Here is a 17,298-nt window from a genome sequence, read left to right as displayed (position 1 = left end):
TTTTTTATTTGTAGGTTTAAAGTTTAACAAATAGATTCTATTTAGCCGTGCGTGTATACTCTGATAACGCACAGATGGCGTCAAAACGTGGTGTGAACAAAGAAGTACGCTACAAGCCCTAGGCGAGTAGCGTTACTGACGTTCTCACCACGTTTTGACCTCCTCTGTGCGTTATCAGGGTTTTATACATTGTTTGGATATGGGTCCGCACGAAATATTGGGCGCGTTTTCGAAAATCTTCATGTCGACGATTTGCGCGTGGAATGAGGGGCAAAAATTGAATGAATGAATGAATGTTTATTTCCCATAATTATAAGTAACATAAGAAGTACATAGTGCAATTTACATTGAAGTCGGGAGGAAGACTAAAGAAACCCTTACGGGCTTTTACAAAGTAGTCCCCCTTTGATTCAAATTACATTTTTCAGCTAAATTAATCAGGATATCAGGTTTGGTGTACAAATAACAGTAATAATAAAAGGTGCAAGTAAAATTATGTAAGTTAACGCCTATATCATAATCATTGAAAGAGAAGGAATTGCTTCATTTTCTTTTTGAAAACATGTATAGAAAGAGATCGTTTTATTTCTAGAGGAGTTTTGTTCCATGTATCAACTATCTTACTTCTTAAAGAGTATTTTCCATAGTTAGTTCGGTTAAAACACTTATGTAGATGTTTTGAACTCCTGGTATTATAATCATGGACTTGCGTGTTTTCAATGCAGACGTCACTGAAATAGGTGGGTAACGATTTACTGATAAGACTAAATATGAAAGATCCGATTAGTAGGTCATTAATTTGGTAAATATTTAAGAGACCCATCTTTATAAAAAGAGGAAGAGATGGTGCGGTATATGGAGAGAATGTTATGATACGTAGTGCTTCTTTTTGTAATTTGAACAATTTCATTAGCCTTGTGGGGTAATTGTTTGCCCAAACGGTATTTCCGTAATGCAGGTAAGGGTAAATCAAACTATTGTATAATATTTTCAAGAGTACTTGACTGACATAGAAGCGAATCCTACATAGCATACCGGTTCCTTCTATTATCTTCTTAGTGATATAATCAATATGATTCTTCCATGTTAAGTGCTGGTCAATTATAATTCCTAAGAATTTAGTTTTATCTACTCTCTGGATCTCCTTATTATCAAGCTTGAGAGTCAGTGATTTTTTTAACTGTTTCTTTGCTGTTCTAAATATTATGTAATTGAATTTTTTATGTTGAGTGTAAGTTGATTTAGTGTTAACCGTTCTTGAACATTAACTAATTCCGCATTTACATTACACTCGAGTTCATTTATGTCTTTACCTGAGCAAAACAGATTAGTATCATCTGCAAATAATATAGTAGATAAATTTTTGGTAGAATTGTTTAGGTCATTAATATAAATAAGGAAAAGTAATGGTCCAAGAATAGATCCTTGTGGGACCCCACACGTAATTGCCATTTCTGTTGATCTGATTTGATTATATTTAACAATTTGTTTTCTGTTGGTAAGGTATTCTTTTATCCACGCAAGACAATTTCCGCGTATACCATAGAAAGAGAGCTTCTTTAGAAGAATATCGTGATTTACTGTGTCAAACGCCTTTGATAAATCAAGAAATATACCAACAGTGAACTGGTTATTTTCTATCCCTTGTGTTATTTTATCAACAAGTTCAATTATTGCATAATCAGTAGTGCTTTTACTTCGAAATCTATATTGATGGTCAAATAAAATTTTATTTCTATCTACATAGTTCATTAATCTTTTGTACATCAGTTTTTCTAGTATTTTCGAAAAACAGGGGAGAACAGAGATTGGTCTGTAATTTGAAAATACATTTTTATCAGATGATTTATACACCGGTGTTACCAAAGCTACTTTCAATTCATCTGGGACTTTACCAGTTGAAAAAGTAAGATTAAAAATGTGAGACAGGGGTAGAGATATGTAAGGGGCGACACGTTTAACTACTTTGCTGTTTATGTCATCAATACCACAACTTGATTTGTTTGCCATTTTATCAATTTCTTTTATTGATTTTTATTAAGTCATTTATAATATATACAAAGAGAGTACGCCTATTTGCTAATTTAAAGCTAACACGTGTTGTGATTAGTCAATAATCTGTCAACTTAATTTATGCAAAATCGCAATCTTTCATTTGAATCCAGCGTGAAGCGAAAGTTCGGCACCAAAAGTAAATGAAAATCGTCGATTTATGAATCGGTCTGGCTTTAGTCAAGTTCAGTTTACTGTTCCTCTTGGTTGGATCCCAGGCAAACATGAAAGTTTCCAATGTTGCAAGAGCTGAAAAATCCCGGAGGAAATGCATTCATGGAGAAGGAGCGTCGACGGCAATCTGGTTTGTTGTGGTACTTGTGACTGGAGCCAGTGGTTGGTGTAAATCTTTGAAAGATTGCAGCCTGTGAAAAATGACTTCATCATTTTGCCGAGGGAATTGACGCCCAGCGGCTTGGTACCGCTACGGATTCGAGATCGCGGTCGCTGGAAGAAGGCGTTTTACAGTGGGTTCAGCTTTGACACGTACTGTTTGACGGAGGCGAAGGCATCGTCGGGTTTTCCCGTGCTGTACAGCCAGGTTTCTCTTTCACTTGTCTGCTTGTCGGTTTCGCCCCCGGGATGATTCTTGGTTGCTTCGTCGTGCGTCATCACTACGAATTCGCGTCCTTCACCGTCTTTAAAAAACTCGAAACTGGAGCGAATCAGTATTCTTTGACCTTCGCGCCCTCTTCTGCACCAGTAAAGGGAGGTAAAAAACCACACTCTTCGCTGAAGACCAGATGGAGTATTCATGGAGGTGAACTCACTGGACTAGACTCGTACGAGGTCAGCTGCCTCAATTATTGGCTTGTGTTTTACGTTTTCCTTTCCTTCTCTGCGGAGTTCAGTATGGAAGAGCTAAATGTATGGAATGTCGAGAAACTGCGAAAATATTTGAGAAATCGTGGCAATGCTGTCGCGAATGATACTCGTAAACCAGACTTGTTCTTGAAAGTTTACCATGCTTCTCGGCTACATTAGCCATTGTGTAGCACTAAAGAACAACGACGATGCCCAAATTGCAGCAAGAAGGAACGAAAAGCTCTTTATTCATGGAATTTCGCTTCCTTTCGCGGAAAAAATGGACAATTGGCTAAAGGGAAGCTATTATTTTCCTAACATGATGATGAGTGACATGGAAGCGTACTTGTCGAAAAACGATGACATGAAATCCGCGAAGGAGGGAAAAAATCTATATGAAAGCAGACATGTCACTGACATTGAGTACAATATCATATCACAATGACTTAAGTTTTGTTATGTACGTGGAAAAGTTGTCCCGCAAACGAGAATCGGAGAAGACCCGTACAGTAACCAAGATAACGCGTTGTTTCGCTTCAGTTTTTGGCCCCTGGCCACCCCATAATATTCAGAAAAATTAAGTTATTTAAAATGGCCGTCGTATCAGTAAAAAAGATTTATTGGTTGTCCATAACGCAAAGACTTACAGCTAGAATCAGACGCAAAAATTCCAAACTGGAAGAAACATTTCGGTTCCTTATTCTGAAGTCTAAAAGTGTCGGCAACGCTGAAGAAAAATGTTACGTTACGTTTTAAAGTATTCTAAAGACAAAGGACCTTTAAAATGTATTCGTCGCAAAATTAGGATTATTTTTTTAAAATTTCGTATATAGAAAAATATAAACAATTTTGTCTTAAAGGCAGTTTTTGGTTTGGTTGATAAACTTATCAGTCAATTAGGCCGTGTTGTGACATGAAATAGAGTTACAGCGAAAGACATACTTAAACATGATTACAGAACTGTTTATTAATATAAAAGAAAAAAACCGAATATCAACTGGGTGTATAACGATTTTCTCGTTAAAAGATGCTTCCACGTATATTTTAAGGAAACCCGCCTTACGTTTAATACAAATACTAGTTCAGATTCTGCCCTGTGCCAACAAGTCATAAAGGATGTTAGAATAATTCAACAATTACTCGAACAGTTTCCGAGAACAGGTGTTTCTCCGACAATTCGTCATTTTAAGTCATGGGAAACCGAAAATATTTGCATCTTTCCATTTTAATTCAACCAGCTACACACCAGGTACAAACTAAGGTTTAGCAACAAAAGATAAATAGGGGACCATTCTAAACATTCACAGTCCCAACTATTACAGATCATCACTGAGGTCTTGCAAGAATACAACACTGCAAGTACGAGATATTCGTCAACACACTATAGAGATTTGTTTTTTATTTGCAATCGGCGCGAACTCTTTGTTATACTCCTAGAAATGGAAAACTTTACTAGGCATAGAAACGTATCAAACAATCAAGCAAGAACAGCTTCTCAGAGCATCGCTTTATTTCTTCCAGCTTTGAACATTGTGCTTTCAATTACAGCATCTCTGGGTAATACTTTGATCCTGGTCGCTCTTCATAAAGTGTCTTCTGTTCATCCACCAACAAAACTGTTGTTTCGATGTTTGGCAGTCACTGATCTTTGCGTCGGTGTTATTGTGCAACCCATTTACGTCATGATTCTCCTGGACATATACACCGCCACGATTACTATAAACTCGAGCATTACGCACTACCTTGGAGAAATACAAAGAGCTTTAAGTTTCGCTTTGTGTGGAGTATCTGTCTTCACATCGACCGCCATAAGTGTGGACAGATTCCTTGCCTTAAAAATGGGCGTAAGATACAGACAAGTGGTAAATTTAAGGCGCGTTCGTACAGCTATAACATGTTTTTGGCTTATTGGTATTTCTGTTGGACTTTCGGGTTGTTTTTGGAGCGTTCGCATCGCTTACACAACAGGTGTTATTTTTGCTGCACTTTCAGTTGTCATCTCCGTGTTTTTTTACACGACGATCTATCTTAAACTACGACAACATCAAATTCAAGTTGAGCATGTTCACCAAGGACAACCCAACAGACAAGACAATCCTTTAATAATAACTCAGTACAAGAAGACTGTCTATAGCATAGCATGGGTGCAGCTTGCAATGGTTGTATGCTACGTTCCGTTTATTATTTCTACCATAATCATCTCACTGACTAAAGAATGGACGGGTGTAACTGTAGATATCGTTTGGGCATCTGCGGTAACTCTACATTACTTTAACTCGTCTCTAAATCCGATTCTTTACTGCTGGAAGATAACGGAAGTGAGACAAGCAGTAAAAGACATTGTTAAACAGTTCCACTGTTGGTCGAGTTAAGCCTCGCATTATTACTGACTGATGTCTCGAACGTAAAATAGCAAGTTTTACCGATAATCTATTCATTGATTTCATTATAGAAAATGAACGATTCAGCTCTAACAAGTCGATTCGAACTTCTGTTGTTTGGCATCTTTTTTACCAGTAGCCGTTGAAAACGTTCCTAAATTTTTTTTTTTTTGCAACATTAATTTGTTAGTTGTAAGTTTAAAGTCAAACTTCAACGCATCTGCATGCAAATTATAACCCAGTTGTAAATAAGTGATGTAGACTGTAGCATCTCGTATATTACTTTGCATGGTTTTGTCTACGAAAGCCCCTTAAAATAATTAGAGTGCCACGGGGCATATTGTGGCATAAGACACACATTAAGATATCACAGTAATTAGCCGGAATATATGACAGCAGAATTCATGTATAATTAAAAATGAGTTAAAACGCGTTGATTAAGAGCGGCTGACTGAGAATATCGAGAACTCGCGGTCAAACCTGAAATTTCGGATTCCCTCATATTTTGTCAGGAGAAACCCTTAGATAAACTATTTACGAAAATAACAATAAAACTTTCCAAAGATTTTTCGTTTTTGAGAATTCCGGCAAAACGAGAAATGCCGTGATCGCGTCGAAGCCGGCGTTAAATTTTGTCGAGATTTGGTACATTTTCAAATCGCTCGGGAAGGACGACGGCTTCACGTACTAAAATGATCTTTTGAAGTTAAGTTAAGCATCCTTCTGGGGATACAGTTTTGTCAAAATAACTCTGGGGGATGCCTTTTTTACATGTAGTTTTAAAATCCTGAAGATTTCTATTTTTAGCATTTTCGTTAACACTTGAAAATGAGGAAACTTTGTGGACAAAAATCTTGTTTTGGTACATCGAAATCTACAACGAGAAATACACTAGAGAAAAGTTCTAGTCTCGTACTACATCATATAAAAAATTTAGCTTGGGTAATTTAAAAGCCAGGCTTTGCCGGAATTAAACACATAGGGAATTTTAATATTTTCAGCTTTTTCCAAAAATTCCAGTGGTCACGCAATGACAAGATGACATGTTTCAATATTTTAATAGATTATTGTTTGTGTGTTATTTTTTGCCAGAAAATGACAAAATTATTGTTCCATACAAAGTCTAATGATCTAATTAATTTTGTATTGCTTTATATTCCTATATAAAATAAGTCTAACTAGAGAGTGAAATGTAACCCAAATTTCCAAAGGTCAAGTGTCGTGACACTTTTCTGCCTATCCAGATCTCAACCGATTTTTTTCATTGCCATGGTGCATCTAGAACCTAACATTTGTGATATATCTTACTGAACAAGAACTTGTTTCAATAATAAAGCCTATTGCAGCAGTTAAAATCACTTTTGGGTTTGTGACGGCTGTGCAGAGCAGGCACGCTTCAAGACGTTTTCTAGATCAGAGTCCGCCGGTCAACAACATGCTGTCGACTGTTGAACACTTCGCATACAAACACTTTAAAATGAGGACATTTTGGAAGCAATTCTTGCTCTGGTACATCGAAACTTACACTAATAACACGTATACTAGAGGTAAACTCCGTTATTGTACTGCAACATGTAAGAAATCTAGCTTGCAGGGTTGTCAACACAATTTAACACCAAGGGAATTTTTTGAGTATTTTCGAAATATTGCAGTGGTCACGCAAGTACTAGTTAATACATTTAAAATACATTTATTGTTTGTATTTTATTTTCCATAGAGAATGAACAAGTTATTGTTTGAATACAAAATCTAATACCCTAAACAGTTTTTCATTGCTCTTTATTCATATACAAAACAATATTCACAGCTAGAGCTGCGTGAGTGATAACTTAGCCGGAGCAAATCCATAACTCTGGTCAATCTAACGCAACGTCAGACATTTTCTACCTCACAGTCGATAGCTAGGGTCAATGACATGTTTACGCTTTTTATAACTAGTTCCCGAGTTCAGAATATACCTGCCGCCTCGATACCGCTGATATGAGATAAAATTCTATTTTTCCCAGTGCTTTGGCATATTTTTGAGTAGAAGGTTTCATCTATACGTGGTATTTAATATAACTTTCTGAAGTTGAAAGATCCCTCAAAAAGGTTGCGGTACTTTCACGTTTACAGCCGGTTTCAACAAACCCAAACTCTATCTGTCATGGGCTCCTGTATCTGCCGGTCTCGACTCCTGTCTGTCTGACTGCCTGTCAATAAACGACCTTTGTCGTAGGTTACAGATCATTTTCTGAGTCTTTTTTTATTTTTTTAGTATTTTTTTCCACCATAAAGAAACTTATATCATTGATTTAATTTTATTTAACAGGTTGAATGTGTTGAGTCACTTCTAATTGACACATTCATCTTGTTAGAGACATATACTGCTTATTGAAATTAATATTTAGATGACCCAAGCGTTTGGGATTGGACACCAACTTTCTATCCCCCTTCTCAGTTGAAAAACCAATTTCTTTACTTTGGACTGCATGCTGAAAGTATTACCAACACGAAGGGAAGCAGGGAAAATCGAACAAATTTCGAGGAAAATTGTTTAAAAAATAAATTGATCATCATTAATTGTTTACTCCGGAAGAGAACGTGAGATCACAAAGGAAGAGATCAGTTAGTCAACCCCTTACAACCGGACTAGCCTGATTATTCCATGCAGGTACATCCCTGGACTAATTCTTTCAAAAGGGTCACATACGGGGCTTTCTTCCTCATTGGTGGATCAGGAACGGCTAGTCCCAGCTCACTGCAAAAATGTTGCAGCTGTCCCAGCTTCTGTTTCTCAAGAGATCCTGTTTTGACCATTGCGCACAAGTTCTGTTGGTCGCAGACAATCGGATGAATTAGTTGCAATGTGGCCATCACGGACGCCCTGGCATTCGCGAAGTTTTCCTCGTCATTAGCAGCTAAGACATCCTCTTCTTCTACCGTTTGGACCGCTGGATGCTGTCGCGTCTTTGCAGCCAGCCTTGAAAAGAACGACGAAACTTGTTGTGGGGTAAGAAATTCCGCCATTGCAAAAACACGCTCTCCATTTGAATCCTTTTCTCGGCGCATTTCTCTTGCTACAACTTCTGGATCCATTTTGCGTCCCGTCTCCTGTCCGATGTTAAATTTATCAAGTAGATAAGACTTCTGTTTCTCGTTAAAACGGTATGGCTTCTTCATTTGCTTTAAGGCTCACCCCTCATTCAGTGCTGCTATTGTTGAGGTGGTCACCGCTCTTGCCGGCAAAACTGGAATCTTGCCCACTCCGTCCGAGAGTCTTGCAGCGTATTCGACTTTGGCGTAGTCAAGAAGGTTTGCTCTTTCCACTGATTTAGTGCATCTTTCAAAGGACAGGTGCTTTTCTAATGTCACATGGCGTTGAAATACACGAGTGCATCCTTCTTGTGGGCAGCTGTAAGTTACAGCCTGCTGGCGTAGTTTCTTCAACAGGACATTCCTCTGGTTTAACTACATTTAGCGTGGTAGGCTTACCAAGGGACTTGAAATCTCCGTCAGAAAAGTTCACAGTTAGCCAGCGCAGGTCTGAGTCTGAAAGATACATAACATCGGCTTTCTTTTTAATATCGTCTTGAAACCAGCTGCGAAATATCTGTGATCAACCAGACGTAACAACTTATAGATACTACAACCTGGCAAAAAAAAAAAAAAAAAAAGCCTGGGACGAAATAAAACGACACGAAATACCTCTGGTCTAACCACAAAAGATGAACATAAAACTTTAAAAGGAGAAAATAATGTTAAAAGCCGCAATGGTCTGAACAATCATCCTATCTTAGTGACTAATCTGAACGTTTTTTTTTTAATCTCCTTCAAGTAGACATATCCTCAAATTAGACATATACCCTTGCATCGTAAACTGGTATTCAGCAATAGATGTCATTTATAGAAACTGCACGTTTCTCTTGCTCAAAAGAAAAGCAAAGCGACATGACATACCTCTGAGGCCTTCATTCGTCATAATTTGGCTTCCCTCACCGATTCCATAAACTCGTCTAGCTACGATAATGTCACCTTGATATTCAAAGTTATTGAGCTTGTTAATCCCGGGAATCTTTTTGTGGTCAGGTGTATCGGGAATATCTGCCTCTACCACGGCAACTCTGACGCCTTCAACTCCACCATGTGAAAGGATAGCATCCTTCATTTGTTGTGCAGATGTTACATCGTGTCCCTCGTTTATGTGCCTTCTGATATGATTCTTACAGGTGGCTGACATGCGGTCAGCTGGACCCTTGCCTCCCTGGGGATCTGAGAAGTCCACCGCAAGGACAGAGACTCCAGATGACGACTGGATGGCAGGTATGGCGAGGACTGTTGTGGCACTGTGGTAGCACCCGGCATTGTCTTGTCGAAAATACGCACGCTGTATCTCTGGGTGCTCAGTTTTTAGGGTCCGTAACACATGTTCCAGGAGTAGAATGACAGTGGAACTTCCCTGGTTCCTAGACTGTAGGATGTGCACGAACGTCTGCGTCTGAAGCTGTCCGCTAACTCGTCTCGCCACTACACTTATGTGCCACGATATCCCACGCTTGCCAAACCAGTCACTCTGGGTCTCCCTGTAACGTTGGGGCAAAAGCTTCATCGCCTAGTCATTTGTGACAAGACATGATTTCTCATCAAGGCGGTCTAGAACGTCCAGTCGTGCTTGGTCCTGCCTTACGGTGCGTATCTGATGGCACTTCCACAGACGTATCGCTTCTGTCGCATGTAGATAAAGGTATAAAGCTTCATCCCGTTCTTCAGCTGAAGGGAAGTCAGCCTCATGAATGGCTTTTTGAATGGAATTCAGGAGCTCTTTTAAAGCCTGGCACTGGTCGCAGCACTCGGTATGGGCGTGGTCGCATTGTTGCCTCATGGCCTTGTCGCTAGGGTCACTTAGCGCGTATATACTACAGTGATCAGGAACACATGAGTCTTCACTGATGTGAACCTAAGGAACAAAAGAAATTACATACAAGAAAAGTTAACAAAGTGTGAAAGAGCAGATTCCCAAAGTGCATACATCATGTCCAGCGAACTTCAATCAATCAATGCCTCTTACCACCTATGTAATTGAAATAAGTTCGATGTACTCGGATAAAACACGAAGAAGTAATGTGAACACAGGAACTGACAAGCATCAAATGTTAGTGGTATGCGATTTCTTTAATGCATTTTTGGCTATGATCTTGTTTTTCCATAAAAGTAAAACGTCTGTACGTGGGCGCGCAGACACTGGCGCTTATGGCATACCGTAAAATTTCAAAAATAAGCACCTCCGTATATTAGCAAATCCGAATGTAAGCCCCCCCCCCCCCCCCCCCCCCGCAAATTCGGAATTTTAAAAAGCCTCCTAGAAGTCCCTTCAAATATTAGTCCCCAGGGGGTAATACACGTGAATTGCCCTTCGATGCAAATAAATCACAGTAAATTACACATACCATTATGGTCAAGCCTTTTCTGATTATTAATTTAAAAAAAAAATAATTAAAAAAAAAACACGATTTCTTTTACTGAACTAAGAGTTACCGTATCAACTACAGTGTTAACTACGGTATGACTTTACGGTATGTAACGTGTTACATTGTGTTTGAAATTGGCATGTTCATATGGATTACCATATCACGAATTTGTATTTAACTCCCCATTATTATCATTTTTACATTAAAAATTGAAGACTCAAATTTTCCTCCTGTTGTTAGCCCAGCCGATTTTTAAACGCGAATTTCCCTCCTGTCATAAGCCCCACCGTATATAAGCCCCTCAAAAAAGTCCGTTGAAAAATATTGGCCCAGGGGCTGGTTTTCGGAATTTTGCGGTAGTCTGTATATTTGAGCAAAATGTGCGCGTAAAGTACATAAACTGTGCTCTGACGTAGTTTAAAAGAAAAATAAAATACCTTATAATCTCCCTTCAGGTACATTTTCCCCGCCTTCAAAGAATCTTGAACGCTCTTCTCCCACTCTTGGCCAGACCCCATCATAGAAACAATCTCCACGAGGTCTTCAAAAACTTTAGAGCCATCTGCCTCAAAATAGTCCAAGCCTTGCAAGGACTTTCGCACTGAGGCCGTACAAGCAGACAGAACTCTTAGCATTGTCCTCTCACTGAATGGTTGAAAATTAGTTTCATGACAGAAACTCGTGTACTGTTGTACAACTCGCTGTGGGATCATTGTCCGTACTACGTTTGGTACTGTGATGGTACTACCCGTGGACAAAGAAAGGACCTTTTCTCCAAAGGGAAGGTCTTGAACGAGGTGGGGGCTGGTTATAAACCCAAGAAAATGGTCCAATTGAGCCCTTTCAACACGGAGGCGAGTAATGCGCTCTGCCGGTACTGGGGCTCCATGGCCGTACTGTTGTCCGTGAAGCCTGGCGACAGTGAATCGATAGGAAGTGAGGCCCGGGATGAATTCGCAAGTAGCCTTGTAACTTGCGACTCCTGCAATTATGGATAAAATCTGTCGGCGGGTGTCCCAGCTACTGGCGATCTTGTAGGATTCTGCAAGAGCTTCAAGGTATGCCCTCTCTGATAGCAGTGAAGGCGAATCAATGTTAAGTTTTTCGTTCACGACTCTTGTTGATTGCAGAGCCTCCCAAAGATGGCTAGCATTCTCTGGAGAGAGGACTTTTAGTAACCCTACAACGGCATCAGCTGCATGGTTGACGTAGCGTTTTCTTGTAGATTCGCTAGCACTTGACCATTTCAGACTTGTCACAAGTGGCTTTATTTTGCAGGACACGAGAAAGTCGTTTAACTTCGACCTTTGTTGATCATCATCGTCTGTCTTGCCAACTGAAGAGGCTGTGCTGGCTGTTTCTGAACTTGTAACATAGGTTGTATCATGAGCGGCTAAAGTCAAGGCTTGTAGCTTTTCGGCAATGTCATCTGAAGTACTGCCACTGCTATCGCTTTCCTGGTAAGAATGGGACAATCAAACCAAACACATCAGAACACTTGTAAAGTGTCCCCGTCCAAATTATAACAAAACAATTGAAGGAGAAAATGAGCAAACTAATATGAAAATACTAACATTAAGTTTAAGTTACCCTTGAATGATTTCGGATAGAACGTAAAATGACAGATGACGAAAGAATACGTTTTCAAACGAGTTAGTTTCTATTGTTTAAATTAAAGGTACGTAAGAATGTTAGCAAAGATTATTTTATAACCTGTTCTAAAGTCCAGATCTGCTTGATCTCACTCTGTTCTGGTCCAGACGGTTCCATCGTGGTGGTTAAACAAGTACTTGGGATTTCCACGGGTACATCAACTGACTGACTCTCGCCACTGGGAGGGCAGGTAAGCTGCTTTTCCATTTCCATCTCATTACAGAGTTGTGAAATATGCTTCCTACATTGTCTGCAGATAGCTACAATGGTAGAAGAGACAATTACTACGACTATTTAATATCAATAATCGCACACAAAAGTCCTTGTGTGGAGATAATTTGGGAAGAATTATGCTGTACTAGAAAATGCAAAGCAATCGCTGTTCCTAAAATTTCAAAATTATGATGACGATAGAAGTGACGATGACAGCGATGATGTTGATTAAAGGGCTAATACAGGCACATGGCTGGGTTGCGCTACAAGAAGATTAGAGGCAGCTATGGTTCCTTTACATGGAAATTTATTTACCGCAATCGCGCCACGGTCCGGATAATTTTGGAAAAAATGTTGTCACTACAAAATTCACCGCAACTGCGGTTCCTTAATTTAAACAATGATGATGAGGCCAACAACGATAACGATGATGATGATGATGATGATGATGATGATGATGATGATGATGATGATGATGATGAGGGGGATAATCTAAGGGCTCATACGGGCATATCTGGTTTGCGCGAACGCAAAGGGACGAGCAAAGCTCGTGAAATTCTAGTCACGCAGGGGCGGGAATAATTAATTTTCTCACTCTCGACAGCTTACGACTAAACTAGACAGAATTTTATACTCACGAGAGCCGATAGGGACCACAACCCTAGAGCGTTGAAATATCATTTCTGACTGATAAAAGTCGACTCCCCGGTCGCCTTTTGCCGTCTTCAACTTGTGGACAGCCATTTCTTGCGGAACAGCGCAGTTTCTTTTGTTGCACCTCCAACGAAGACCGTAGACATCTCGATGACGCGGGCAGATCGTCAGGTTCTTATTCGACTCGAGCTCATCGTCACAGAATATTCCTTCAATGTAAGTTCAGTGGTTAATTTCATATGTTCAATCAACAGCATCAGATGTTAAATCAACAACATCACAAGGTCGATAAGATTACTAACCTGCGCGCGCGAGGATTAATTTCATTTCACTGTCCGTTTTTTCGTCAGCAAGCACCTTCATGTTTTTGAGATGATTGCAGATGTCTTTTTCGCATTCAGCCAAAGAAACGCAGGTTGTTGTGGAACTCTGTCCGCAACCGGACTCGTCGTCTATCAATGACGAAAATGAGCACGAAGCCATAAAGGTAGCCGAAAAATATATAGACACTACAAAATATTCACCGTTTCTAGTATCGAGCCAAGAACTAATGTTTGCCAAAGCACATTGCTATTTATAACCATGTTGCGTCATTGTTTACAAAAAGCAAGATAAAAATAGCTATGTACGTGATGGCCATAATATGTAGACAACCTTGGTTATTTTTAACTCGTGAATGCGCGTAGCGCAATGAACGAGTTATAGCAATAGCTGACTGCTGACTTGGTCGGTCGGTCGGTCGGTTTTGTCGTTAACTTTCGGGCGTGCGCAGTGAATGAGTTTTAAATTCAATTAGTGGAAAAAACACGCGAACATTTATTGTTCACGGCGCATCAGGAAATTCTTATTCAATATGTAGAGAATAATTTGACGATCGTTCAGTGCAAGAATGGAGATTTTTCGTTCAATCTGAGCAAAGTTACAAGTTTTTTTAGTTTTTCAGAAAGTCCGGGGTCGTAAACTCAATTAGTGAAAAAAAAAACGTGCAAATTTTTTTCACGACGCGTCAGAATTCTCTCATTCATTCTGTAGAGAATAATTTGACAATCATTTTAGTGTAAGAATGGAGATTTTTCGTTGAATCTGAGCAAAGTTAAAAGTTTTTTTTCGTTTTTTCTACAAAGAGCTGTTTCTTTTAAGAATTAAAAATAATTTAATTTAGAAATAATTTAATTAAAAATAATTTAATTTGTCAGTTTTCACGCGAAAGCGGAACGTGCCATGTCACGCATCATTGACGTCGTTAACAAAATTATGCAAATTTCTGGTGAAATGAACACTTAAAGATCTTGTCAGTTTTCATAGAGGTTTCAAAGGGAAAAAATGTTTCATTTTCGAAATTTACAACTGGTAATTTATGGGAAAGCAAACGGACGCGGTCGATAAATAATTCTTATTTAGCAAGAGCTTGTCATAGTTCATTATTTTTACTTGATGATTACGTGGACTGAACTCCAAAGGAAAAATTTCACGCATTTATGTCGGGCATGAAATGTAATGCGATACTTTGTTGAACAGATTACCCTTTGTGAGATCGGCTTGCCCTACAGTAATTTTGTAATTTAAATTCCCAAAAAAACTTCACTTGCCCATCGGGCAAGTGATGGTTAGAATCCACTAGCCCGATCGCAAAATCCAGTAGCCTCGGACTATCGGGGACACGAATTTGCATGACGTAGCTGCACATGGCGTGCTTCTATGAACTTTGAATCAGAAAAAACACGTGATTTTTTTTTAATCGGCGCATCAGAATACAAGAGTACAATAATGGTTATTTTTCGTTACATAATCGGGCAAAGATATAGTTACTTTTAGCTTTCAAGGAAGTTTCCGTAGCCGTCTAAATTTCAATTACTATGTGTCATCTGCATTCACGAGTTGGCTCACAGGAGCCTTTGATCTTATGCTCTTCGATCCGAACCGTACTGAGAAGGGTGAACGATTGCTCGCATTCATTGGGATGGTTCATTGGATGCTATTTCTGTAGGCATTGGAACGGTAAGTGTTCATTCAATTGATTTAAATATATTATAGCCGTCTAGCTGATGAAGATAATGGCCAGCCTTGTACGTTGCGAACGCATGGTTTTCTCTACCGGCTCTGATATCTCAGTTCTGTTTGCAAAATATAGTCTAGTATAGGACCTGCAAGTTGAAAGCCCGGATACCTTATTCTTTAGCTTTTATAATTCTTTTCTTCCCTTGTCCAGCTCAAACCTTTTATTGACACTGAGGATGAGATGCATCTTTGACAAAACCTAGAATTTACAAAATTACAAACTTTGGCGCAACTTTGCTAAATCAAAGGTGTTTTTCACGCAAGTCGGTTAGTAATTTAATGAAACAGTATCGCTTGTTTAAGGTTTCAGGTTGACTTTGATATGAAATATATTAATACGTGATTTCGTTTCGTGTCGTTCACACGGGTTGACTCTGGCCTAAGAGGAAAGCGTGACACAACACCTGAACTTAGTTTTATTTTTTCGTTTGCGATAAGTATCACCTACTTGAAAATAAATTACTTTTTTATATTGGGGACAATCTCATCAACACATAACATTTTGTTTCCGAATAACAACTTAGTTTTATTCCACCACGAATGAAACATAAACAGTAAATTTATTTGAGACTTGTTAACTTGTACTTGCGTGACCACTGCCATCTTTGAAAAAATATGTACATCAAAAATTCCCTATGTGTTTAATTCCGTCAACGCGTGGCTTTTAAATTACCCAAGCTGGATTTTTGATATGTTGCAGTACATGAACAGAGCTTTCTTCTAGTGTAATTCTTGCTACAACATTCGATGTACCAAGACACGAGGTTTGTCTGCAAAGTTTCCAAATTTTCACGTGTTAATAAAAATGATGAAAATAGGGATCTTCGGACTTTTAAAACTGCATGTAAATAAACATCCTTCAGAAATATTTTCATAACACTGTATTCTCAGAAGGATGCCTAACTTAATTTCAGAAGATGGTTTCAATAAGCCAGGCCGTCTTCCCTCCCGAGCGATTTGAAAATGTACCAAATCTCGTCAAAATTTAATGCCGGCTGCGACGCGATCATGGCATTTCACGTTTTGCCGGAATTCTCAAAAACGAAAAATCTTTGGAAAGTTTTATTGTTATTTTTGTAAATACTTTATTAAAGGGTTTCTCTTGACAAAATATGAGGGAATCCGAAACTTCAGGTTTGACCGCGAGTTCTCGATATTCTCAGTCAGCCGCTCTTAATATGCTGAAAAATACGAATGAAATCATGAGTTAAATTATGCGATTAGATGCGTGTTTAATGCTTCCAACCCATGAGAAATAAGAACACAACAATGATATGTGGGGTAAGGGGTTGGGAATGAAGTACTCCAATAGCAGGCCAGTGGAACTAAATGCCATCAATAACTGAATCACTAATCTGGCTTGGTAAGGGGGGTCAAAGCCCCCCCTCTCCGGGGATGCAGGTCACAAACCCCTGGGAGAGGTTCCTAATCCTCTTCGGGGCTGCAGTCACAATACCCCGAAAGAGGTCCTTACTCCCTTTCAGGGCTGCAGGTCACAATACCCTGAAAAGGTCCCTACTCCCCCTCAGGGCTGCAGGTCACAATACCCTGAGAGAGGTTCCTAGTCCTAAGGGAGTTTAGACTCATGGTTACCATGGTAACCCATCAATTCTGTGAGTCTATGGGGCCAAGAGTGCCTGTAAGGGAGCACTTCATCCCAGCCAAAAGTTTATTTGTGTATATTGATTAGACAAATCTAAATTGTAGACTAACTCCTTACTACAATTATGTAGTCCTTGGGATTAGACAAGGCTAATCAGTTCATTCAGTGTCTTTGATGCATATAAACTACATAAAATTAATACCAACAGCATTGGTTGCTAACAGTAACAAAAATAGCTCATAACTGGAACGTTTTGTATAAAGAGATATCAATACATATTGCTGTGTATCTGAAAATTAGAAACATGTACATTGGCTGTACATAGGAAAGCTAGTCAATGATCCAGTAACGTGGGGGCCAAGGCTCAGCTTAGCAGCTTAAGTAAGATATATTATAACTATTCATAAATTCATAAGCATTGTGTAATACTAGT

At 39.1% G+C, this 17,298-nt stretch overlaps 1 protein-coding gene and 1 pseudogene across 2 annotated transcripts; one reads left to right on the top strand and one right to left on the bottom strand.

The window, feature by feature from the left end:
• The first annotated feature begins 4,295 nt into the window (after positions 1 to 4,295).
• On the top strand, positions 4,296 to 5,445 carry LOC146452149 (adenosine receptor A3-like). The gene has a single exon (XM_085098167.1). It carries the CDS (start codon positions 4,296 to 4,298, stop codon positions 5,226 to 5,228), a length of 933 nt encoding a protein of 310 aa, XP_084954293.1. The 3' UTR covers positions 5,229 to 5,445.
• A 2,160-nt stretch (positions 5,446 to 7,605) lies between these two features.
• LOC146452148 (uncharacterized) lies at positions 7,606 to 12,260 on the bottom strand (annotated as a pseudogene). Its single transcript, XR_014859820.1, has 4 exons — positions 12,255 to 12,260; positions 11,122 to 12,141; positions 9,177 to 10,173; positions 7,606 to 8,768 (listed from the first exon to the last, which is right to left on the bottom strand). The product of XR_014859820.1 is annotated as an uncharacterized LOC146452148 (transcript).
• Between the last annotated feature and the right edge of the window lie 5,038 nt (positions 12,261 to 17,298).

The sequence above is a fragment of the Pavona decussata genome, unplaced genomic scaffold (genome assembly GCF_977016875.1).
Source record: "Pavona decussata unplaced genomic scaffold, jaPavDecu1.1 SCAFFOLD_379, whole genome shotgun sequence".
Classification (NCBI taxonomy): domain Eukaryota; kingdom Metazoa; phylum Cnidaria; class Anthozoa; order Scleractinia; family Agariciidae; genus Pavona; species Pavona decussata.
This window is presented reverse-complemented; position numbering and strand designations above follow the sequence as displayed.

Excerpts from the sequence above, each read along its gene's own strand:
- LOC146452149 (XM_085098167.1), top strand. The coding sequence starts at position 4,296 with ATGGAAAACTTTACTAGGCATAGAAACGTATCAAACAATCAAGCAAGA.